We start from the raw sequence: 27,898 nt of genomic DNA, 5'->3' as shown, positions 1-27,898 counted from the left end.
CTACTACATAGCCTTTCATACTCAAAACCGCAACACCAAACCTTAATTCCCAACTTTTTCACAATTAGGTCCCTAAAATCAATTTCTATCAAAATTACTTAATAAAATCATCATATAACAAAATTAAAGCTTCAATTTCATGTTTATTCATCATAAAAATCCAACACTAATCAATGGTAACTTTCAAAATCAGCCATGGAATCAAAAACTAATGAAATAATTAGTTGGACCTAATTGTAAAAGTATCAAAATCACAAAATTAGAAGAAATAATCAAGAATTAAACTTACATGATTCAAAAATATGAAAAACCAGCTTATTCCAGACCTCCTATGGCGTTTTTGCTGATTAATTGTGAAGAGATCTCTAGATTTTTCACTTTTGTCTTTGTTTTAAATGTTTAATTTGTTAAGTTTCCAATTTTGCCCCTGTTTCTCCTTACATTCTGCTGATTTTTCTTACCCAACCGTCCAGCCCATATAATTTGGGCCTAATAGCCTTTTAAATCCCTCCACTTTAGTCACTTAAGCTATTTAATCACAATTTAACAAATTTTACACTATTCCCAATTTAGTCCTTTTTAGTTAATTAACTATCCAAACGTTAAAATTTTCTAACGAAACTTTAATACCAACTCAATGACACTCTATAAATATTTCTAAAAATATTTATGGCTCGATTTAAAATCTTCGAGGTCTCGATACCTCGTTTTTTATTTTAATTATTTTAATATTTATTCCTAGTACACTATTCACTATTTCAAAATTTTCCTAACTTCACATTTAACTTATACTTACTAAATTTATAATATTTTCTACTCGTTTGTCAGATTTAGTGATCTCGAATCACCATTCCGACACCACTAAAAATTCAGGCTATTACAATCTGAAATGCTTATATTTCATTACATACCCAATCGAATCTAAATCTGACTTCGTATTTATTTTCTAGGGACTTAAAACTATAGATCTATAGCATTTATTTCCAATAACTTTCATCTTTTACAATTTGGTCTCTAGTAACAAATAAATAACCATATAGCTTAAACCTAATTCAAGCTTAAATAAACACTTCCCACTAGGTTTTTAACATGATCTTAACATAAACTAACTTAATTCTCAACAATCCATAATATACAAGCTTCTATTTCACCATGAAATCAACAATGGCATATTAAATAGAACTTCACTATAGAAAAATCTAATGGTTGGGTTCAATATGCCAAGCCCAAGTGATTATGAATCCATAAAAATTATAAAAAAATATTTTACTTTAAGAAATTTGTAACCGAAAATGAAAAAGAAAACTTATTCTTTCTCCCCTTTTAAGCTACAATTTTGGATAAGAAAAGATGAAGATGACATTCATCTTCTCTCTCCGACTAATAACATATATATAATCTTAATTAATTAATTAATTAGCCTTTAATTAAATTAATCAATGGTCATCATTCTTAAACATAAGCATTAATGAAAATGAATGGCCTTGATCAACTCATGCCACTAATATCACTTAATCATGGTTTCATTTCATTTGGATCATTGATTAAATTGCTACTTAAGGCCTCAAATGTTTCTTTGATCAAATATCACTTATGCAACCACTTTGTAAGTTAGTCCCTGTACAATAATCAACAATTTTGTCGATTTAATTACTCAATAAACCAATACTATAATTTTATACTTGATACGTAGATTCCTCAATGAATATTTCCACTAATTTGATTTAAGAAATCTGACTTCAAAATGTACTTTTCAACACCGACTAAAATTGGATCGTTACAGTTCTCCACTCCATTAAGAAATCTCATCCTCAAAATTTACCTAGAAAGAGTTGGAGATATTGCGATCGCATCATCTCTTCGGGTTCCTAAGTGGCATCTTTAATGCTATGACTTCGCAATAGAACTTTTACCAACAAAACTCACTTATTTTCAACTCCTTTACTTCTTGGGCTAAAATTACCACTGGTTCCTCCTAATAGGACAAATTGAGTTGAATTTCCATTGATTAAACTAGAACTACGTTTGATGAACCTGATCGATACCTCCGAAGCATAGAAACATGAAATACTTTGTGGATTTTCTCAAGTTCTGACGGTAAAGCCATTGATATACTTTCAAACTCAACTTCCCTTTACAACTGAAATGTAACACTTTCTTCCATAGAGATACTTTCAAAAACACTTTATCCTTAACTGCGTATTCGAGTTCCTTCCATTTCAATTTTGCTTATGATTTTTTTCTATTTGAAGTTACTTTTAACATGTTCTTGATCAATCACACTTTATCCTCTATTTCCAAACCTAGTTCTATCCCAACCATTATTCTTTCACTCAATTTAGTCCAGCGCAACGGAGTTTGACATGTTCGACCATTCAAAGCTTCGTACGGAGCCATTTGAATCCTTAATTGAAAATTATTGTTGTACATAAACTCAACCAACTGCAGATATAATTCCCAACTTCCCTAAAAAATAATGATACGTGCCCGTAACATATCTTCCAAAATTTATATTACTTATTTCGGCTGACCATATGTTTGAGGATAAAATATTTTATTGAAATTCAGCCTTGTACCTATAGATTCTTGTAATTGCCTTCAAAATCTAGAAGTAAAGCGATAATTCTGACCTAAAATGATAGATACTGGTATGTCATGTAATCTTATTATCTCCCTGATATAAGCCTTAGTAAGCTTACCAATGGACCGATTTGTTCTAATTGCTAAGAAATAAGCCCATTTCATCAATTGATCCACTATAACCTAAATTTTGTTCATTTTCTTAAAATCGATAGTCCCCCAACAAAATCCATGATTACTCTTTCTCATTTCCACTCGAGAATCGATATGGGTTGGAGTAAACCTGAAGGAACCTAGTGTTCAACTTTGATTCTTTGACATGTCAGGCACTTGGCTACATATTCAACAATCTCTTATTTCATGCCCAACCACCATATAGTTCTCGTAGATCTTGATACATTTTCATACCACCAAGATGCATTGCAAATGAACCATCATGAGCTTCACGAAAAATCAGTCATCTCAACTCAACATCATTAGGTACAAAAATTTGATTATGAAATTGTATGCAATCATCATCAATGTTGAAGTTCTCTGCACTACCTTGCTAAACAAGTTTCCTTTTATCCCCTACATGTATCTCTCCAGAGTGGACTTCATGACAGGCGAACCTTAGAGCACAACAGATTCCATGAAGAATCCTTACTAGATCACCGTCGCTAAGTGTACATGGATCCTCAGACTTATTGATTACCTAGTTATCCTAAGATGTCATAACCTTGACCGAGGATGTCACATCATCGCCATTGTAAGGAGAGAAATAAACAGGGTATAACTTTTTTTCAATGACTAAGGACATGTGGATTCCTTTGTTCCTCATATATGAGCCCAACCAAAATACTAGGGGGAATGAGAGAGAGGAACCAAGACACTTTACTCCATCTTCATGAAACTCATCCAGTCTAATCCTACAAAACAATCTTCCTATCTACCATTCGTAATAGCTCTCTACCCTAATAAAGGGTTAACCGCCACCATCACAACCATCTCTTTCTCTTTCTTGATTTACTTGTCAAAAATTTAGTGTGGTAAGCATAGATTGCACAACCATGGCCAACCTAAATTCTAGTATTCCCCTAGCCAACGAACAAAACCTCACATGATAACCAACAACATCTTCAGAAAGATATAGTCAGCCATGCTTAGACATGTAACACCTTAAAACCCAACCTAGAAGTTTCGACCAGATTTTGTAGGTCACATTGACCACCAAGATAGCTTAAAACAAAATGTCATTCAAATACCTTAAAACCAGATAAAAGAACTTATGTACTAGCTTTGAAACCAAAATGGACTTAGTAATCTTAATTTTTGAAGTAATATGACGTAAAAGTATGACCCTTTTATAATCAATTGAAAATTTTGAACAAACACTTAAAACTATCTAATTATCCAAGTAACCAACATACTTCAATCAAATGTCAAGCACAGAAACAATTAAGTTAACTTAAACAGAAAATCCCATATCGTAGTTACTTAAATTTATTTACAAAACCAACTAAACCAGATCAAAATACTATAGAAAACTTATTTGAATCAAACCAGAACCGAATACTCTGAGATCCTCCGATCCGCTGAGTCTGAGACCTATCCACTCGGTTTACCTGAAAGAGAGAAAACTAAGTGAGTGAGCTACAAAAGCTCAGTGTGATTCTAAAACATACGTAAATAAGTGGTGTCAACAACCGTCCAAATACAACAAAAATCTCAAATAATACAAGATATCCATACATGTTGAGTAAGTGAATCAGTACACAAATAATACAATGAGACGCATATGCAATACATACTTGAATGCCAAAACAAATGCAATTTGATCCCACCTATCCAACCGCTACACACTATCTCCATCCACCCAACCTCACCAAATAGGGTTTACTAGCCCCTTCCATCCTTTACACACCAATTTTTGGTTATGGTGGACCCATCCAACCAAATCACACCGTTATGTGGTCACTTGCCACTTGAATTATTATGGTTTTACCGCCAAATCAAGTAATGTGGTTAAACTGCCAAACCAAACTTCCTTCATTTCATATTCAGATCTCAAACACAGATGCAAATGTAGATAACATAATCAATACAGATATACAGAATTGACCATAATCATTTTTTAAACTTACATAATCAATGAACATTTTGTAATCAGTTCAGTTTAGCAGAATTAGAGTCAAAATCAAACATATTCGTATTCAGATACAAATTGACGAGATGACAATGCACACACTTTCAATTATCACAACCAAACATTCTCACATTTCAAACTTAGTTTACCAATTCACTAGGTACTCATTCAGATAACGAATTAAATCTTACGAATACATATTTTTATACATAATCGAGAAGTAAAACGCCCTTAAATAACCTTCCTCACACAGAAATAGTGTCCTAACCACTTTTACAAAAGCTTAAACGAATTCAGGATCACTCGAGGACTAAAACAAATCAATTTACAAATAGGTGAGAAAACAACAAAAACAAGGTTACACGGTCGTATGGCCAGGCCTTGTAGAGGGGTCCAAACCATGTGATAGGGCACACGACCGTGTGGCTGAGGGACATGCCCATGTGACTAAGCACACAGTCATGTGGCTGAGATACATAGCCGTGTGGGCAAACCGTGTAACTTTCTGACCCTGTGTGACAAAATTACACAATTTAGAAACAAATGAGACACGGTTGTGTGGCTAAAAGACATGCTCATGTAACTAAAGCACATGGTCGTTTGGCTAAGGGACACACCCGTGTGTAATCGACAAATTCCCAAACAGAGGTCACACGGCTGTGTGGCCAGCCCATGTGACCCACTCCAGACTGTATGACTCAAAAGGTACCCTAATTTCCTAAACAAAAGACGACTGTGTGGACCGTCCGTGTGCCAACCTGTGTGGTCCAAAAACCACCTTAAATCTTGCTGCAAATCATGACATTCAACCACAATTTCGCCCCTAATTCAGATAGTTCAAGAATACACACCTAAAAGATGACGTTACGCACTAACAATCGACTGATTCCCTTATACTCTACCGTCCCGATTCGACACTTGATTAAATGAAGGATCATAGTACCAATGAGGCCTTTGAAGAACGACACGAAATTACTAGAATTGAAGTAAAGGAAAAATACTATCAAAGAATGCAGTTGCCAAAAGAAAGTAAAATCTCCATTTTGGGAAAATAAAGGAAATTAACATGAGAGGAACATGAGAATGAAACAAAACATGAGAGACGTTTTTTTTTTAAACTTTCCTCTTTCAAAATTAAATTAAAATAAAAATAATTAAGTCAAAAATTTACAAAACTTAAACCTATCAAAATTTTCAAAGTTGAAACCAGAAAATAGTTTGCTTTACATGCTCGAGGATTTGAACACGCAACCAAAGGGTATACAGAAACTAAACCACTAACCCACTAGGCTTATCATTACCCTTTAAATGCAAAAGAAAATGTAAAAGTCTATTTGAAACCACTGACTCTCCTGCAAACCTTAATTCTTCTAATCCCAAATTTCGGGGCGTTACAAGACAAGTACAACACAAGAACGTTCACATGCATAGCCTAATGAACCAAGTGCACATAATGAAAATTTTTATTAACTTTCAATGGGAAAGTTAATTGTCTCTATAAGAACTGAAAACTATGAGTTTTTCACAGAAAATAGAATTTATTCTAAAAATAAATTACAACTATTTTTTGACAGAATACCGACCCTCTCAAAAGGTATGTAAATAGGTTGCCTCATAGTTCCTATTTATATAGAAACATTACAAGGGTTCGGTTAGAACAATGGTTAATTAAATGATAATATTTTAATAGAAATTATGATGTTCCACTTAGTGGAACATCAATTTAGTTAATGGATTTAACAAGGATCGTTCAAGTCATGACTGAAATTTCAGAATTCGAAAAGGTATAACTAAAATTGTTTAAATTGGAAAGCAATGACTAAATTCACAACTGTTTGAGTTAAGATCCAAATTTCAAATTTTGATTAATAGTATAACTTGACCTAACATATTTTATTATTCTTGTTTGAGTCAAGACCAAAATTTTAAATTTTGAAAAGTATAAGGACTAATTGACCAATTTAAAGTTAATGAACTAAGTTCACAATTTATGTATAATACAGGGACTAATAAAAATGTTGACCTTTTAATTATAATGGTGGTCCAAATGTCAATATTCAAGATAATTAATAACTTCTTCAAGTTTGAAAATTATTGGAGGAAAACATTAAATAAAATTCTCTTTTTGGTTTGGTTAATGGTGATTATCCCATCTTCTCCAAACAAGAGTGGTCCGAAAATCAGTGGATGTGATGGGTATAAGGTGGCAGAAAAAAAGAAGGTTTTTAAGTTACAATAATAATAAATAATTACGTACCAAGAAAAAATAATAATAAATAATTGATAATATTGAGAAAGAGATTTTTGCCTTATCCGAAAAGGTTTGGGCTAACCAATTTGTGTTTGGTGACCATTATTCAAAAGCTAAAAGCTTTCTACTATGAATTTCGATTTTTTGATTTTGTTGGATGTTAAGATGATAATGAATTTAATTTATATCGAGTTATATCGATTGAGTCTTATTTTAATTAGTATGAGTATTATTTTAATGTAGAAAAATTTGAACTTGAATGTACTAAAGCACATTATCCTCGTATTTATTAATTAGAGAGGAACTATGGGTAGTTTTAAGCATTGTGTAAAAAAATATCAGATCCTATAATAAAATTATTAAAAATTTTATATCAAGTTATAGTGTATTTTGAAGTTCTTTTAACTTCCACATATTTCCGAATAAACTACAAATTATAAATGGTATTGAAAGATCAACTTGGTTGCTTCATCATCACAACTCCAATTTTGTTTTTTTTTTTTAATCTCAACTTTTTGGATCCTTTGACCTTTTTTTCTTATTAGATTTAGACTTAGTTTAGATGAACGGTATGTTTACTTCCGATAAGGTTAAAAATAACGGTGACAGTAAAATTAATTACTATAATTATGAGATAAAAGATTCCACCACACCACAAGAACGCCTATACAACAGAGACCTTATTTAAAAACCAAATTACAACAACTTAATTTATGCATAAACTTATATCTACATTGAATGATAAAATAAAATTTTGATAAATTAAGCTAATCATCAAATTTTCATTTTGAAGTAGAAACGTTGATGAGTTAAATCAATTATGATCTTATTTTTAAAATTTTCATTTCAAAGTAGAGATGTTTGAGTTGAAATATAATCTTATTTCAGAAAAGATAACAAGCTCATCCAAATAGGTTTTTAAATAATTATTTTTATTTAAAATTAATTATAAAATATATATATATACATATTATCTAAAATAATGCTTCATTCATTGAATGGAGTTATATAAAAATAAAAGAAAATTTTCTTCAAACTTGAATTTAAAATTAATTCTAATTTATCCACACGTTAAGGAATAGTATCTGAAAAACTTCAGAATATTTATAATCTCTGTTTTATATTTTCAAATTTCGTCCCTATTTATAAAAGATAAAAGAAAGAATGTACCTAAGAGTAGGGACAATATATGAACCAAAAAAAAGTACGGACAAGATGTGAGCTAAAGTAAGTAATTAGCATTTAATTTACATAATTAAGTGAAGTATTAACATTAAGTTATATTTTCATGATGTGCTCTCAACTTTGTGAATTAAGTTTCTTTAGGTAACTCTTAAGACACACTGGTTCTAAGCAGAGGGGTAAAAGTCCCATGAAAAGACAATAATTTACCATTATTAAGAGTGTGAAAATATATTGTTGATAATGGTAATGTATCGCAAAGAAAAGAAAGAAAAATAGAATACACACATATTTTACATGGAAATTCTTTCAGGAAAAAAATTACAGACAGGGGAGAAGAAAATTTACTATGTCGAATTCGAATGATATAAGAGGAGAGACGACTACGTCTATTTATAGGTTTGTAAAACCATATTCTAATCAAAGTCAAATAGAAGTAATGCAGTAAGGTTAAAATAACTTATTCTAATCAACATCAAATAGAGGTAGTATACTTCTATACGGATTGCACTTGTGCAGCTTGTACCGTACCGCATGGGCCTTCGCCCTCGTAGATCCCCTATTTTGCGACTTGTATTTTATTTTAACAAGAATTTGGGTCACATGTCTTTAACAGAGAAATCAATTAATTGCTCGACAAATGATACTTCAAAAACTTCTCTGAAAAGAATCGGCTCACCTCAACAAAAATATTAATTAAATTAAAAAAAAATTATATGTTTCTTTTTTCTTTTCATTTTAGTCATAAGCACGTGAAATGGTGATGGAAAGTGGGGGACTAAATAATTCCACCAATTCTTGAAGGGTAAAGAGGTGCATTTTCTTAGGGAGGCTCCAACAAACAAGGCAAAAAGAAAAAGAGGAGCTAAGCCTAACTTTCCTTCCACTTAACACCAATTATGAAATTTTAGAAAGTATTAAGCAAGCCATTTTTGACTCTTTTTTTTATGTAAGCTTATCCGTTTAAATATTCTTTTCCATTCATACATCTCAAAATTATACATAAATTTTAACTCAGTATACAATTTGATACATAAATTTTAATTTGGTACAATTATGTACACAGAATTTTTATTGTGGTTCAAATGTATATATTTAAAGAAATCAATGCGTCAATTTATTTTTCTATTAGATAAATATAATTATTTATATATACAATGTATAAACATAAAATAAAGCTACATCAATAATTGTGTTGATAATCTGTGAGAATTGGATCAAATCAAAATTTATGTATAATTTTGAGATTTATTCATTGAAGGGTAAAAATGTTTTCTAAAGAATTTACAACTACAAATTATGGATAATAAATGTATGATCAGTAGATAAGACTTACACATGGTGGAACATAACCTCATAATAATATAAGAGAGGACTAATACATGGCATTTGTGCCTGATAGGACACAAACTTAGGTCATCAAAATCTCATAATCTCAACTTTGCCTATACAGTTAAGGTGTCATTCGCGATAAAAAATAATAGTTTCATCAATTGTGATCAAAATTCTCAGCAACCTCCTATTTTCACTATAAAAAATAAAGGTACATATTTAGAAATTATATTTAATCTATTTACTTTAATTTGACATAATACGGTAACTATTTCTATTATGTAATTAATAGGCCTAAAATTGAAAATATCATTAATTGTTGGCATTCAAGCGATAACGTAATTTTTTTAAAACAATTCTAAGCACTGGATTGACATGTAAAAATTTTTTTATCATACCGTGTAAATCTATTGTTGATTGGACAGAATTGATGGATTCTCAAGTGGCCTTAATTATGCGACGGAATAACATTAGAAAATAAATTCACGTTACCATTTTAACGACAACAATCAATAGTCTTGTCAATTTGAACCTACAAATATTATAAAGTAAAAAGACTAAATTGTGTCAAATTAAAGTAAAGAGATTAAATCTCAAATTTGACTAAAACCATAAATAAACATAAATTTATTACAAAAACAGTTTTGAAACCATAAATAAACATATTTGAATTTTGAACAATTACAAACCTAAAAATTTAATCTATGAACTATAAAATAAACATGAAATATATATTAATTTTACTAAAATAATTATAAAAGTGTATAAATTTCACTCTCATTTAAAAGAAAAAGTGATTGGTGCTTTCCACTTGCCACAATGTTAAACCCCAATACCTTTATACCATCTAATAGAAACTCGACAACAATTAATGTACTTCTCAATTTCATATACCAAAGAAAGAGTGAGGTCCAAATGACATGAAAGTTGTGATGGGGGTTATTTATAGAGCATGCAAAATGGGAATTAAAGCTTACCAACTTTTGAACGTAAGGAGGAGAAACACACGATGTGATAAGACACTTTCTTTTACCAAAATTAGAAGGCCAAGTTTTCAATAGGTGTCAATTTTGAAGTGGTGATTTTGACAATTTAATGGTCCAATATGTACTCTTTTTCAATGTTAAATTAAGAGTTCAATCGGATTGAAATGAAAGATAAACTTTTTCTAGTATTGTTTCTTGCATAATAAAAATTTTACTTAAGAAACTTCAATTTCCTTCCAGCTCAATCCAGGTCGGACGGTCCTACATGTTGCTAAGTATGTTCATTTTCTTACCACATTATCAACATGGAATTGGCCAGCACCTGGTTTTTAGGTAAGGGCTCGTCTCCAACAAGGGAGGATTAAGCATTAATCCCAAATGTATTTTGGGTTTTTTAAGTGAAAAGAAAATGTTATATGAAAAATATATTTCACAAAGTATTTCATTTTCTCAATTAAATTCATAACTATATCTTAATATAAAATTATATAAATTTAAGATTTAATTTGAAGAATCTATAAACCACTAATCGGTGCAGACAAGCTGCTAATACTTCATCCTTTCATATCGTTCTACCCCATGTAATGCAATATGACATACTTATAACAGATCAATACGGTAGCAATAACATGCTTATAGCAAATCAATATGGTAAGAATTATCATGCTTATAACAAATCATTACAGTAGCAATAAACTTGCTTAACATGAGTTTGGTTTAACAGTAACAGTAGGAAAGTATGTCATGCAATCAATAACACAGTGGTATGGAAACGTTATCAGTTCATCAGAATTACAATGACAATAAACATGTAATATTTTTATATCATACATATACAGTAATAATTCAGTCAATCAAATCATGTATTCCGACACTATTTATATTACCAGGGGCTCAATTGAATGAAATATGACACTACAACAATTCAGGGACTATTCTGTGACTAAATTGAACAATTCACAAAATTCTAGGTAAAACTGTAAATTTTACAAAATAGTGGTCACACGACCGTGTGGTCGGGCCATGTAAGATGCTATAGGCCATGTAGAAGGGGCATGCAGCCATGTGAGGGACCGTGTAACAGGTTGTGGCCGTGTGGCAAAGGCAAAAATAACCTACAAGGATGACATGGCCGTGTGGTTCACGAACTATGCTAAGGTTTCCAGAGCAAATGGTCGTGACACGTCCGTGTGGCCCTAATACTAGGCACGGTTTGCCCCAATTCACTTGTAAAAAAACATACACCTTTCACCGTGTTGATGATCAACGTTCCTTATGATCAAATATGATCTGATTCACCTAAATCAGGTCCTTCAGATGACATTTACACACGAGTTAACAATTGATTTCAAGATTTATCAAGATTATCGAGAGATTTGTCAAGAACTGAAAAAGATTGTTTAATTGGGTTGAAAGATTATCATCGAACAAAAATATTACAAAAATTCGAGATTTATTCATTGGGATTGAGATGTACTTACCATTTTTTGGCAAAACTAGGGGTGTTATTGACATTAATACAAGCCAATAGAAAAAATGTTGAAATGGTGAACGATTTAATTTGAAAAAGATAAATAGTTTTCAAAATTTAGATGGAAATTTTGATTTAAAGAAAAGAAAAAGAGAATAAATAGAAAGATGGAGAGCAAATTTTATTAGGATTTGAAAAGGGGTAAATTGAAAATCTAATTAGAAAAAGAAGAGAAGAAGATGGTGGAATTCTAATTATATTAGAATTTGAGAAAGGACAAAATATGAATTCTAATTAGGAAAGAATTAGGTCAGTTCCTAGGGTCACAAACCCTAAAGGCATCACTTGCAATTTCCCCAAATCTAGCCAAATTTCAAAAGAAAATGGAAGGGAAGAGCATGATTCAAACTTAGGAACACAAGGGAGGAAGGTTAGCTCTTAATCGTTGGGCTATATTGCCCATTTCTTGTCTAGTTTTTAATCCCAACAGTATATATTTTGTGTTTGTCGAAAGGGAATGAGAGACTCGAACCTAAGAACTCTAGGAAGGGTTCTAATGTGCTAATCATTAGGCCTAAGCCTACTTCGTATTTAGTTTTTACCCCCAACAGTATTTATTTCAGTGTGATTTTTATCCTAGGTTGCTGGAAATAAAAGGAAGAGAAATGGGAAGAATGGGGTTTGAACTTAGGACTTCTAGGGTGGATGCACAATCACTTAATCATTCAGCCTATGTCTTTTTTGTTGTCTAACTATTTCAGCTAGCCCCCTATTTTTCGAGGCGTGACACAAACGACAATTGTTAAATCCATTAACTAGCTTTTTTATATAATATGTGAAGACAAGGGAGAAGCCAAAAAAAAAATATTGAGGCAAAATTAAGTTGTATATTTTATGAGAGCTAAAATGCAATTTAACCATTTTAATAACTTATATCTTTTTAATTTTTTTAAAGGACTAAATAAAAATTTTGATATTTTGGGATCAAATTACAACTTTACTATGTACTAATTTAAAATCCCAAGGGATCCCATTAGATACGAAATTAAGTCAAGCTGGACCTCATTTTAGGAGGTAAACTCTCTCAACGTTATTTTCTCTATTGACAATATACGAACTCGAAATATTACTTAAAAACCATCAAACTTTTTACCAAGAGTTAGTATATTCTCAAAGAAACATGAGCTTGTCAAGAGAGTCATTGTAGCTAGAAATGTGAAAAAAAATGCAATGCGTTGTGCTGATTACACAAAATTGGATGGGACTGCAGAGTTACCCAACCTGTATTGCCGACTACCTAGTGCCATGTTTTGTTACAATCGAAAAGAAAAAGAGTCTTTGTCATGTTACCATCAACCACACAAAGCAAAAAATTGACAGCCACCATTTTTGTAGTCAAATTATTAAGCAAATATAGTTAGGCTGTTCATTATTTTTAAAGTAATGAGATGTTGACTCCATACATAAGCTTATTCAAACAATAAAAATCAGTCTCTCAATAATTAGACTAACCTATTTCCTGGACTTAAGTTTATATAAAATGTTTTTGGTTCATAAAATATTAATTCTATATGTTGAAGATTAAATAAATAGTGGATAAAAGGTGGTGGTTTACATGGTGATACGGTGTAGGAATTTTTTAAGAGAAAAAGAAACACATAAAGCATGAGAGTCCAAGATTGAAAAAGACTTTGTAAAGTCAAATATGGGTATTTATAGGCAATGTTAACTATCTTGGCATCAGACCTAGACTTATGAAGCATAGTAACCATCTAGCGATAGGATTGACATGAACAAGGCACTATCCCAAAGGTAATTCCTGTATAAAAGGATCCAACACTTGTCCTCAACAAAGTATATCATAGACTCTCCACATGCCATGTATACATATGTTTGTGAGGTACATAACTAAGAGATGTTGCCAACAAGCGAAGTTGTAACTGACAAGGCTGTGACTACACGAGTGAGAGCGACAAAGCAATAATAATTTAAAATTTAAAATTTAGTTATGGTTTTAGCATTTTGTTATATTAAAATTTAGAATTTAGCCCTTCTAATTTCATAATACTTGGTCTCTATATTTTTTATAATATTATTAGTAGATTTATGTCGATAACGTTATTAATTGTTGTTTTAAAGTGATGATGTGAAAAATTTTAAAAATAACTTTCAGAATTTGGCTACATATAATATTATTTTTATTAATTATGATTGATGAAGTTCTATGTAACTCTGATTATGTAATCGAATAACAGAAAAAAAAAATGTCTATATCACTTTAACATAAACAACGAATGATATTATGGATTTGAATAATAATAATAAAGAAATCAAATTATAAAAAATTAAATTTCAATTCCTATATAAAAGTAAAATGACTGGAAAACCAAGCATAAAATCAATGCATGGGGTGTGGGTGTTTGAAAAAGATATGCTCCGGTAATTAAGAGGGCAAAGAACGGAGTGGGTCCTAAATGTTTGTGGAGAAATAAAAATATAAATGTTTCCTTTGCATACAACATAAGTTGTTGAATAAGGGTTCAAATGTTCTTCGGGTCATCACCCACAAATTTCTCCTTGTCCATTGTTTTCAAATTCCATCGACTCTAAATTTCAATATGGGTTAATTGCATCAAATTATCACTTTTCATATAATTATTCTTCATAAACTTGTTCATAGGTCAGGTTATTTGCCTAGATTCGAAGGCCTATCCGAAATTTAGGAGGATTTGGGTAAAACTATAAGGCCTGTTTAAAATATGGGTTAAGCTCGGACTTGAACATTCAAGGCCCAAGTCAAGCCCGAGCCTGACTCATTTTTAAGTTTATAATATTTTGTATTATGTTATTTTTATTATTATGTAATTTAGAACACATTAAAATAATAAACATATACTAAATATATAATACTACTCTAGTATAAATATTAAAATCATGTTAAAATGACTATGTAAAAACTTTCAATAAATAAAAAATATATAATTTTATTAAATATTAAAATAATATAATATAAATATTTAAAAAATAATAATATGGGCGGGCTTAAAATGGGCTTAGGTTAGTTTTTTGCAAATATGGGTGAATTTGAGTAAGGATAAAGTAAGTTAATAACATGTTTAAACCCGACCCAATCCATGAGCACCTTTAGTCATAACTAAATTAATTTTTAAATGTTTTAATTGAACTTTCATATGAAAGTATTGTTTTAATTAAGGATAGTAATATGGATTACAGATTTAGATATATGTAAACATTTGAGTTGGGTTTTGTTGCATATTTGGATTCGAATGTTAAAGTTATTATCTGCTTTTGAACTCCGAATAGATGTAGATAGACATCCTTATATTTCGTTATACGAATTCGCATTGCTTATTCGGACAAATATTCAGCTATCCAAATCCAAATTCGCATCAGGATTGTAGCTTTGGATTCAAACAACAAATGTAGAAATTAATTGATTTTAAATTTTAGCATATTCAGATTAAGATTTTTGCTGACTCAAATTCATGTTTGAATAGTAATACTCACATAATTAAACAGATATTCAATGTATTGTTATTTCTAGTTTTAATCAAACTTTTCTTTCAGTTTTGACATTAAATTGGTCTAAACAATAATTTAATTTAATGATTCAAGTAAAACAATTTGAAATTTTACCTATAATATCATATATTATTAGACTTAGGAAAAAAATTCTTGAATTATAGTTTAATGATAAAAATATTTCAATTTATAATTTATTACAAAATATAAAAGTATTTTGTTTGAAGACAAAAGGGAAAAAGAATAATGGTCGTATAGTACACTGAATTTCATATGGGGTGGGGTAAATGCATTGATTATTTTGGATTTTCTAATAAATTAAAAATGAGGGGGAAAAAATAAAAAGGAAATGGCCGGCAACCATTGTGATACCAACATTAAATTTAATTCCAATTATTTTGAAGGAAATATTTGTTTTATCAAACTTTTGAAGAAAATACTTCATCCATCTAAAATGTTACCAGAAAATCAAATTTAATTGAATTAAAAATATATTAAGAATATTGAATTAGAATTAAAAAAATTGTAAAAGTTTTGAAATCAAACCGAGTTTCGATCCAGCACATGAACACTTCTAATTGTAATATTTTGTTTTAAAAATTAGATTTAGGGATGAAAATCATAATTTTAACCCATAGGGTGAGGCAATAAGAATAGCAATTTCTTTTGGTCTAGCTTTTTATATTTGAAATTCACATGGCCCCGACTGAAATTGGGGGTCAAGATAAATCGAATAATTAGTGGAAATAAGAGCACTATTAATTGGAATAATAACACTTTTAATCCCTCTTAATTATGAAATATTCAATTTAAGCCATTTCAAACTCTCTTTTTTTCTTTTTTGACTTTTGAGCTCTCCCAAACTTTTTAAATTTTATTTCTAACCCCTGAATACCAAATTCCTATCTTCATCCCACCCTCCTCACTGGGAAAAGATTGTATGAAATAAACTCGCCACATCATCCTATATCACTTGCCAATTATTTAATGTCATTTCAACATCTTTTTTCATATCATTGACACATTCTTTTGGTAATTTTTTTAACCTAAACTTTGGACCTTTGACCCTGAATCTTGGACCCTCAATCTTAAACCCTGAGTTTAGGGTTTAGGGCTCAAGAGTTCAAGGTTCGAGGTCTAAAGTTCAGGGTCTGAAGTTTAAGGTTTAGAGTTTAAGTTCCAAGATTCGGGTTAAAAAAATTAGCAAAAAGAATGTGTGAATGACATGAAAAAATAATGTTAAAATAGCATTAAATAATTGATAAGGGATACAATCCTTTCCCCTTCCTCACTACTCTACCCAACATGTAGCAATAAGGGGGCATGGCATTGGACCATTACATCATGGGGTTAACGCATGCCAAGTCGACAACCTTGTAGCCTCTTGCCTACCGTTATATATATATGCGCACACAGCCTGCCCACTTCCAATCGCAAAATCCTCAACCATTTCTCTTCTTTTTCCCTTCACAATTATTTTCTTTCTTCATTGAAGAAACAAAACAGAGGATATTCCCTTATCCCCACAAAAAGAAAAAATGGAGAGAGATATGGAAATGAAACAATCAAAATTCAAAAGAATCTGTGTGTTTTGTGGGAGTAGCCCTGGTAAGAAGAACAGCTATAGAGAAGCTGCTATTGATCTTGGCAGGGAATTGGTAACCCTTCTTTTTCTTTCTCCTTTTTAGCTCTGTTTTATATATATATATATATGTATATAAGTTATTGTATGATTTTCAGCTTCCTTTACGGTTATTCATGGCTAAACATTTTGTTTCCACTGCTACCAATCTTCTTATTTTCAAGAGGGAAAAAAAACAGGTTTTATGAATTAAGTTCATATATATTTGTATATGTATGTGTAGTTTGTAGCTTAAAATTCAGCTCATTTTTCTGAAATGTACTTTGATGGGTTGAATAAAGCTGAATATTGTTGTTTTTTAATAATGAAGGTTTCAAGGAATATTGATCTGGTTTATGGAGGGGGCAGTATTGGATTAATGGGGCTGATTTCTCAAGCAGTTTTTGATGGTGGCCGCCATGTAATTGGGTATTCAAATATTCAACTTAAAAGCTAATTTCAACTTACAAAAATATAATTTTAATTTTGTGTTTCTTCATGCTTATTATCATCTGCAGAGTGATTCCCAAGACACTCATGCCTAAAGAGGTACTCTCTTCTATTTAAATTATGTCTTTCTTTTATAAATTAAAATATAAAAATAAAAAACATTATCTGTTTGTTCTTTTATGTTTATATTTTTTAAAAATTTTATTTTTATTTTTATTTTTCTAGTGGTATCTCCCATGACATGAATTTCTACCTCACTTTTGTTATCTTCTAAATATGGGGGGTTTCACACTTTGTCTCTTTTGGGTCTCATGCAGGTTCCTATTTAGACTTTTGTTGTTGCTTTTTCCCTTGTTTTTCACATTTTTTAAAACAAAACTTTGCCATTGAATTCCACCTGAGGGCATATGATGGGCCTTCACCATTTTTGTCCCTCTCCAATGATGTTTTTTTCTTTTTTGCCCACCATAAACATCATCATTCTTAGCATATATATCACACTTACATGGTGCATGTTGTGTTTTCTGTATGTATGTATATTGTTATTGTGAATTAAAGCCCACCACATCTTCATCTCATCATTGCAAAAGTGGGTATCATTTTAATATCGGGTTTTAAAACGTTTTAATTGAGTTACTGTAATATCACTACCGTATTAATATGATCTTTTTGTCGGTTGTAACTATCAGCTTGGGTGTTAAATGTTGGCTCAAGTTTAACACACACCAACTTAAAACATTTGCATCAAAATTTAACGATACTGCTTGTGTTTAATACATCAAATTTAAACTGTTCATGCAGTAGTTACAGACATGTTGCAAATATGCTCCACTTTATATTCTTGCTAGCATTTAACACTTGAGCTTACGTTGGAGGTGTGGTGGAAATAAATTACATTAACATTTTCTTGCAGATAACTGGTGAGACAGTTGGGGAAGTTAAGGCAGTTTCAGACATGCACCAAAGGAAGGCAGAGATGGCTAGACAATCTGATGCTTTCATTGCCTTACCTGGTTGGTATATAATAGACCCGAAATACTCTTTCAAACTCAAAAGTGACTTGACCTAGACCTGGTAATTAGCGCAATGGGGACCTAAGAGACTTGGGGCCTTTTCATGGACCACATTTATATTTTGCCTTTGAAGGGCTCTCTCCTAGTTTACCCCCAAAATTAGGCCTATTGGGCATGGACTATTCTCCCAGATGGGCTAGGCAAAGACCAAAAATGTGATGAGCTCGTGCAAATATCATGGTCTACACTTGATATAAACATCATAAAAATTAATTTAATTGATAATTAAATTTGAAAATAAAAATAAAAATTGAAAAAAGATCGCTAATAAACCTCAATTATCATTTTTTTCCTGCCATTATCTATATAATCAATGTAATGAATTAGAGGAATCTCTATATTGTATTTATGAATAGGTGGCTATGGAACTCTTGAAGAACTTCTTGAAGTCATAACCTGGGCTCAACTTGGAATCCATGATAAACCAGTAATATTCTTTTCTTTTTCTTTTTCTTTTTTCAATTTCCTAAACAAATCATTTATAGGATATTTTGGTGTCTAATAATTAACTTCCAAGTCAAATCGAGTTCATCTTTTAAATGGATTGAGTGGATTTGAAACACATTAATACGAGATTTTTTTTTGAACAATTTTATTATAATTTCTAGTCATATTTGTTTTTTTCTGATACAATGTTTAAAATTATTCGTAGCCTTCTTAAACTCAAAAGTGGGAGGACGTTTCAGCTCACTCGAACTTACATATTTTTATATTGACAATAATATTCATACCAATAGAACTACAACTAAATCGATACGATAATTTTTTTTTAATATACAGTTTTTTTATAGGTTGAATTAATGTTTAGGATGTTGGTTGAGAGTGGTGCAGGTGGGATTGTTGAATGTAGATGGATATTACAATTCATTGTTGTCTTTTATTGACAAAGCGGTGGAAGAAGGTTTCATTTCTCCAAATGCACGCCATATCATTCTATCTGCTCCCACTGCTCAAGACTTGGTCAAATACATGGAGGTTCTTTTTTTTTCCTTTTTTCTCAATTTTTAATTTGCATTCTACACATGAAAAAGAAAAATAAGTTACAAATTTTCATAACTTTTTTATCTTAATTTTATTCTTTTCCAAATTAATCCTAGTATCTTTTTCTAATTTGATTTTAAAATTTAGATTATGTTAAAGTATGATGATTTGTTATATTGAGATAATATCATATCATCATCTTATTATTTTTAAAAGAAATAATTCTTCTAATTTTTATACTTCTTAGATTTTATATAAAATTTCTAAAATTTTCAGGTGATTCGTGACATAATCTCAAAGTGTCACATCATCACATTTTAATGAAATCTGAGGTTAAAGACCAAATTGGGAAAGTTACGAAATTTCTAGATTAATATGGAACAAAAAAAAATATTAAAGACTCAGTTAAGAAAAATTGTTGAGTTCAAGGACTAAATGTTAATTTATCCCTAACGTGAATTATGTTATAATCTCACCTATCAATTTTTATCCTAACTCAACAATTAGATTTGGTTATTTGAATTCAAATTTGATTATAAAAAGTAAATAATTTGCTCACCTCAAACTTAAAAATAGCTCCCACTAGAAATAATCTAAACTCAAAATAGCCTAGACTCAACAATCCAAACACAAAATGGCACAAATATGAAATGACCTAATCCCAATATGACATGGCCTCAAAAACCTACCTAACAAACTTAAAAGGACTCGAAACCAAATGACCTAGACACCCAAACCCAAATGACTAAACGTGAAATGACCTAAATCCGAGATGACCTGACTTGCAAGCTTGAATAATTCAAAACCAAAGTGACTTGAACCCAAAAATGATCTTTACCAAAATCACTCAAAAATTTTAAAACCCAAATTGATTAAAACTCGAACCAACTCATTCCACCTAGTTGACACATTGTAATTGCGAAACACTTTTTTTTATACAATTCCTCTTCTTCCTCTTTTTTTTTTCTCCTCCTATTATCTATAATCCCTCAAAACTCTTAAATAAAAAAATAACGTATATGTAAACACATTTAAACTTACCTCATCTTGATTATTACAATAACAAATTCAATAGCTTATAATTTATAACATAAGGTAGGGTTTATATAGCCAATTTTAATGTCAAACTAATCACCCATTTCTTTTGTAAACAGGAATATGAACCACAACATGAAAGAGTGGCTCCAAAGCTAAATTGGGAGATTGAACAGTTAGGGTACCCTGCAAAATATGAGGTCTCTAGGTGAGAGAGATTGTGGCACCAATTGCAGGTTTCAAAGAACTAATTTTTAGGAGATCAACTTGTTCCTGAAATGGGAATCTTTTTTTTTTTTCTATTTACTCATGTTCTGATATAAATTATATATATATATATATATCCTCCCCCTAAAAGGAAAAAAAAAAAACATTTATGTCTTCATTTGAAGTTGAAATTTGATTCTCTAATGATCAAACTTTGTGGTAAAGTTGCTGATCAAAAGAAAAAGAAATTTGTCCCAGTGGAGTTTTATTTCTGCCCCTAGTCCTTATATTCTTTAAATTTTGACATTTAGCCCTTCTACTTTATTTCTAAGATTTTTGTCGAAATATTTTTAAGAATTTAGTCTCTCTGCTAAATATTTTATATTTCTAATTGGAAACACATATTCAGGATTAACAAAAATCAGTTAACAATATTATCAATTGGACTTTAGTTCTTAAATCAAACAAATAAAGGAACTAAATCCTTAAAATTAAGAAACAGAGAACTAAATTTCATAGGTCCAAAAAGTACACGAACTGAAAGCAGAATTAGACCTTATTTGGACTTGTGGAATTTAAATTCGATTTATATATTAAACAAGCTTAATTTTTGTTGCCCAAATTTATTTTACATGTTGAATATTTTTATCAAAACCCTCCAATATATGAAGTAGGATCAGGGGCATATTTAAGAGGGCAGGGCCTTGGCTTCTCAAAAATGAAAATTTGTTATTTTAGCTGCTTCATATATAATGAAATTACATTTTGACCCTCTAAAATGAAGATTAAAATTTTTAAATTGATTATTAAAATATATATAAAAACATTGGATAGATTGGGTTTTTTAATATATAAATTTTAATAAATTAAAATATTTAAAATAATAGAGGTAAGAGTTAACCCCCAAAAAAATTAGTTTGATAAATTAATAGAGAGAGGGAGGTAGTATTTTCATCCATTAAAAATATGACCCAAATTTAGTTCAAAAATATTGAATTTTGATACCACCACGTGCATGTATTTTGATTTCAAATAAGATTATTAATTGCATAAAAAATAATTTAATTAATAATAAACGTCAAGGTATATTATATGGATTGCACCCTTTTTGAATTTTTTTCAGACAATGGCTATACATAAGTCATGTGAGCATCCCCTGCCTGCCTCAGAGGAATTTATTATGGCACCACCCCACTTAAAATTAAGTCCAAAAGTCTTCCAACTTGACCTGTATTGATAAAATAAAATCAATATATTTTAGAATATATAAATTGTTGAAGGGATCAATTTGAATTACTATATTTCAAGAGGGTCCTAAAAACAATTTAACTATTTAATTCCCAACTTGATTTCTTTTTACCATCAAATCATTTGGTAACAGAAAATATTAAATGATGGGAGATGAGGTGCACATGGCAAGTGAAGATGGAATTTTGATTCACAGCACTAATGATATATAAATTGTTTAAAATGTATTTCCATATGTGGCTTCCACTTCCTTCTTCATATGCATTTGACAAAAGGGTTGCTCTCAATCTTGACTTTTCTTACATCTATACCTTTTCACTTTTGACTTTTGACTTTAGATAGCGGTAAATCATGCACCCTTATCGATTGGGTTTTAGTTTAATTGATATTTGTATTATTATCAGTGCAAGAGGACATTTATCTTCCTATTTATGAGTTAGGGAAATACTACAGGTAGTAATAAGTATTATATCAAAAAGAACAAATATGATAATAACTGACGCCATTTTAATTTCACTAATAAAAATATTATTTTATCTATAACTTCATTTAAATATCCCCACATGTCTCATTATTTTTAATAATTAATTTTCATTAACATCTCATAGAGAGTGCGAGAGACATGATTAAGAATTCTTTCTTTTCCACTTGTGTGTGATCTAATTTGCATGTTCATGCTTTTTTTCCTTAACATTTTATGCATTCCGGGAAGTAATTCTTTTATTTAATTTGTATTTATTTTTATTTTTTATTATGTAAAAATAAAAAATATATTTATAAATAGTGAAAAGAATTTGTATATAAAATAAAATTTGAAAGATATTATATGAGTTATTGATATTTTATTTACTTGAAATTTTTTAAATATTTATAAAAAGTTTGAAACTTTAACAAATAATGTTCAAAAGCCATAAAAGCGAAGCTATTTTATCAAAATAAATTCAAAAACTCAAAACCCAAAATTAATATAGAAGAATTGAGAATTGAATCAAATTATAATGAAAAATCCAAAAACTTAAATCGAACCAAACCAAATTCAGTCGTAATAAGGGTTTGTATATAATTGATTTTCTTACATCAACTTCTTAATTTAATAAAATTTATTTAAATTTTTAAAATACTATCATATTTACATGTATATTTTTTGAGTTTAATTATGCTTTTATGTACTATTTGGATATTTGAATTTAATTTTTTGTTTTGATATTTAAGAATTTAGTCCCTATACTTATCTAATTTGATTGATATCTCTATTATTTGATTTTGATTAAATTTAAATACGTGACATTTCAATATTCAAATGTTTAATTAAAAAATTAAACTCCAATTGACTACATATTTCTAAATTAACATGAACCCGGTAGAAGTGTCCTCAGTTGCTCTTTAATTTTTAAAGTAGACAAATAAAGAAATTAAATTCTTACAATAAAGAGATTTAAAAGATCTGATCAATATAAAACCTCATGTGATGGTCTGATGGTTAAGGTGTTCACCGTCTTAAGTGTGGCCTGGGCTTGAATTGCACTAATCGTGTTTGTTGTTTGGGCTTTATCCTGTTCTTATTTTTTATAATAAAGAAATTTGATGAATATAAGGATAGAGAGTATAATTAGGGTGGGGTTGGATCGGCAGTGAGGTACGTTTAGCTTATTTTTGTCTCACACTATAGTATTGTTACAATATCTAATCTCATCGCTACCGTTAATTTTACCAAATAAAATAAAATTAAACACACCTTAGACTTTTCTATATTTATGAAACATTGTCTTAAAAAATAAAATAAATGTTAATAAATTTCACCAAATTTAAGGTCCCAATGCCAATATTTAAGTTGACGTAAAGCTTTAAATACAAATCCCCAATGAGCATGCCATCATCATCATCATCATTTGACTATGATTGTAAGGAGAATCTTTTTTAGCTTATTTAATTTATTAGGATTCTTTTTATTAGGGTTTTTTCTTTTTAATATGTTTCAATAAAACTAAAATGAATAAATAATTAAAATTAAAATTAAACACAAATATCTAGATATGGTAACGGATTTGGGAGCTTAATTAATCTTTTTTAAAAAATTTGAGGTTTAATTTAATTTTTCAAAAATTTTGGAGGTTTAATGAGAATTTTCAAAAAAAATGTTTAAATAATTTTTTTTAAATTCTGAGAGGATTTTGAGAACTTTTGAAAAATTTAGAGGTTAGATTAAAATTTTCATAATTTTCGGAAGGCTTATTTTGAATTTTAATTTTTTAAGAGATCTAATTTAAAATTTCAAAAGTTAAAGGGCTTAATTATAACTTTCCACATGATGGGGACAAGTTCCTCATGCTCCTATTTAGTTCCATAGATATTATAAATATTTGAAACAGTTAATACATATCTTTTAAATGGATAATAATTTTTTTTGCCCTCCAGCTTTATAAAATAAAGAGTCATTTTAGCTCCCCATTTAATTTTCTGTCCCTTTTAATTATTGAACTTGCATTTTTTTTGTCAAATCACCCCAAATGGATGAAAAAATTAATGTTTGTTAACTTTGATGATATAACATATACATGGATTGCTACGCGGATGACATGTCAACATTTAATTTTAAAATTAAAAATATTCAAAATATATATTTTAAATAATTTTTAATTTTTAAAAAAAGTAAAAAATTAATTAAATGTTGACGTGTATCCCACGCCATCAAAATTAAAAAACGTAAATTTTCATCTATATGGTGAGGGTGTCATAATCAAGTATTAATAATGCTGGTAATAATAATAATTAATAACGACAAACATTGAACTGAGTAATTAACTCAACTCTAATTAATTAACGGAACTAAATTTAAAATACAAGCCACATGATTAGAACCCTAGGAAGAGCAAACCCTTTCTTTACCCGAAATGGTAAAATCGCTTTTTAAATTTTTTAAATAATAATAAAATTACCTTTCAACATTTCAAAATTTATAATTCAAAACTTGGACTATACTCTTTTGAGATTTCATGGTCTAAATCAATGTATTATACATACAAATATACTTTAATATAAAGTAGTCTTAGTAAGTACTTTTGATATCTCCAAAGTCCAAGAAAAGGCGGTAAAATTACCACAAAACTATCTTAGATTGCATTTTAGTTGAAAAAATGAGCAAATTAGCCCCCTCTACGTTAGATGAGTGAGCAAAACAGTCCCTCCATTAAAATTTAGTATTTATATATAAGGTATAATAATAAATTTAGCCCTCAACTTTTATATGTATCTTCAATCGACCCTACTCTTTTGTTGGAAGTAAATTAAAAAATTTGAAATTAATAAGACCTTAGTAACAAATTTTAAATTTTTAAAATATTAAAAATATCATAAAAATTATAAAAATTTTAAGTATAAAATTTTATTAGAAAATAGGTTTAAAAAGTTGACCCTAATCTTTTATTGGGTGGATATTATTTTTAATAAAAAATTATAATTTTAAAGTTTTTATATTTTAATAATATTTTAATAATTTTAAATTTTAAAAGGGCTTAATTGATTTTCTTTAATTTGTTACTAAGGCCTTTTTGACTCTTTAGCCTTGTTAGTTTCAAAATTTTCTAATTTACTTCCAATAAAAGAGTAAGGGTCAAATTAAATAAATGTGTAAAGGTTGAAGGCTAAATTTATTATTATATCTTATATATAAACACTAAAACTTAACGGAATGACTATTTTGCTCACTCATTTAACGCGCAGGGGTAAATTTGTTCATTTTCTCAATAAAAGAGGTTTTATGATGCTTTTACTGAAAATCAAACATGAAAAAATTGAAATGCACATGCTCACGATTTATTTACTGTTTTCTTCAGTTAAAAATGTGTTAACTCTGCCAAACATTCTAGTCCAAATTTAAATCAGTTTAGTAATGAATTTGGGTATTAAATATTAGTTCGGAAATGACATAAAGAGTACTTAGAACATATGACTCCAATTTTAAATAATTTTGTATTTATCATATGAAAATTTAGATCTATTTAAAAGCTGAAGAAGAAAAAAAGAAAGAACCCTTTTAAATTTTACTAATATTGTGTTCAGTGTTAATGCCAAAGGTAGGCAAGGGTCTTGGTTCCCGAGAAAAATGCTCTAATTTTTAAAATTATAAATTAATACATGGTGATATTGCACTTTACCTCCCAAAAATGATAAAATTAAGATTTATCCATTACAAAAATAGTGACGAAATTGTATTTTAGCTCCCATAAAAATTTATAATTTAAATTTACCCCTTTGAACAGTTTTGTATTTTGCCCTTGATTATCTTTTTTTAACATGCTAGATCCAAATTGTCCATGCAAGAGGTATCCACATGTTTAAACATGCTCCTCGTTGGATTCGACCCATTAGATTAGTAAAAAAAACCGGTTGATATGATATTAATACTTTAGAAAATCAATTAAAACATTTTAAAATTTAGACATTAATTTAGAATTCGACCCAAGTTTAGACCCTAATAGTGCATTATATGCCTATAGCAATAACGAATGTTCTTTTCTTTGATTGCATCTAACACAACAAATTCACAGAAAACATGTCTTGAAAACTGATCAATGAGGTGATGATCTCATAATCAACCAAATTCAGTCATGAAGGGGAGGCTTTTCTTGCTTGTTCAACTTTTGAACAAAGTTGGGCAAAAAGCCATTAACAAAACAAGCTTGCTGCAATGTTCATTTACGTATCTACATGTAAAGTCAACCCTATATATATATTCTCTTATATACTCAAGCTTTACTTTTGCCTAATATGCCTTCCTTGTCGACAACTCTACTTGTTTGAACCCAAGAGTTGAACCTAAGAGTGCGTGTGTGCTGAACGAGAAAAGGGTTTTGTGCTTTTAACCACAACATTATTTCCTGGTTCTCCAAGGTAATATTGTCATTACTTCTATGTTTTCTTTGCTAATAATTTCTTCTTCTTTTTTATCGAAAAAGGTTTAAAATTACCTCGATTCAGGGTTAGAGCATATCATTGGTCTCATAGAGGGTTGAAAATAGAGGACTAAAATATGATGTATTTAGGGGATAACAATAAAACCCAAACCTGACAATTTTTGACTTGATCAAATCCAATAAGGTCTCTTTTTTAAAAAAATCAACTTCCTAAACAGATTGAGATAAGTTTTTAAAAAAATTGGCATGTGATAATTAACAAAATATCTTTTTATGTATAATATTAGTTCAAAATATATGAAATTAGTTTTATATGGTCGCATATTAGTTGAAGTCGAAGTTGAATATAGTTTTGATTTTTTAAATTGGATTCGAGATGCATGAAAAATCGCTCAGTTGTCATCTTTGGATGTACTTACATATAACTTATTAAATGAGCTTATTGGCCGTTGCTGAAACTCGAATACTAATATTTATCAAAATACTAGTGAGCATTTGATTCACTAAGTCAATTCATATGATATGTTTGAACACTAACTTGCAAGTATATTCTCTCTCACACAAGGATGTATCTAAATTTCAGTGTTGAAAAAAGCTTTGACAGAAAGAAATAAAGAGCAAAATTGATAGGAAAGCATATGGAATTATGTGAGGGTAGCCCTTTCCTGCGCCATTAAACCCGGCTTTCCTTAAGAGCTGCCTAAGGGGCGGCATTACAAAATGTATATGACCAGTAGTGAAGGCAACGCGTGCAATATATATCGTAAGGTTTAATTATGGTTTTAATCCCTTTATTACACTATAATTTAAGATTTAATCCATATACTTTATTTTTTATAATGTTATTAATACGATAATATAGTTAATTGTTGTCATTAAAGTGATTTTTAAGACATTCTA

At 29.7% G+C, this 27,898-nt stretch overlaps 1 protein-coding gene across 1 annotated transcript; it reads left to right on the top strand.

The window, feature by feature from the left end:
- The first annotated feature begins 16,777 nt into the window (after positions 1-16,777).
- On the top strand, positions 16,778-21,105 carry LOC105788961 (cytokinin riboside 5'-monophosphate phosphoribohydrolase LOG1). Its single transcript, XM_012616079.2, has 7 exons — positions 16,778-17,128; positions 17,423-17,520; positions 17,610-17,640; positions 18,455-18,554; positions 18,971-19,041; positions 19,446-19,589; positions 20,750-21,105. Exons 1-7 carry the CDS (start codon positions 17,009-17,011, stop codon positions 20,840-20,842), a joined length of 657 nt encoding a protein of 218 aa, XP_012471533.1. The 5' UTR covers positions 16,778-17,008; the 3' UTR covers positions 20,843-21,105.
- The last annotated feature ends 6,793 nt before the right edge of the window (positions 21,106-27,898 follow it).

Source organism: Gossypium raimondii, chromosome 2, assembly GCF_025698545.1.
Source record: "Gossypium raimondii isolate GPD5lz chromosome 2, ASM2569854v1, whole genome shotgun sequence".
NCBI classification, from domain to species: Eukaryota; Viridiplantae; Streptophyta; class Magnoliopsida; order Malvales; family Malvaceae; genus Gossypium; species Gossypium raimondii.
Note: the sequence above shows the minus strand (reverse complement) of the source record. Positions and strands in the feature narration are given on the sequence as shown.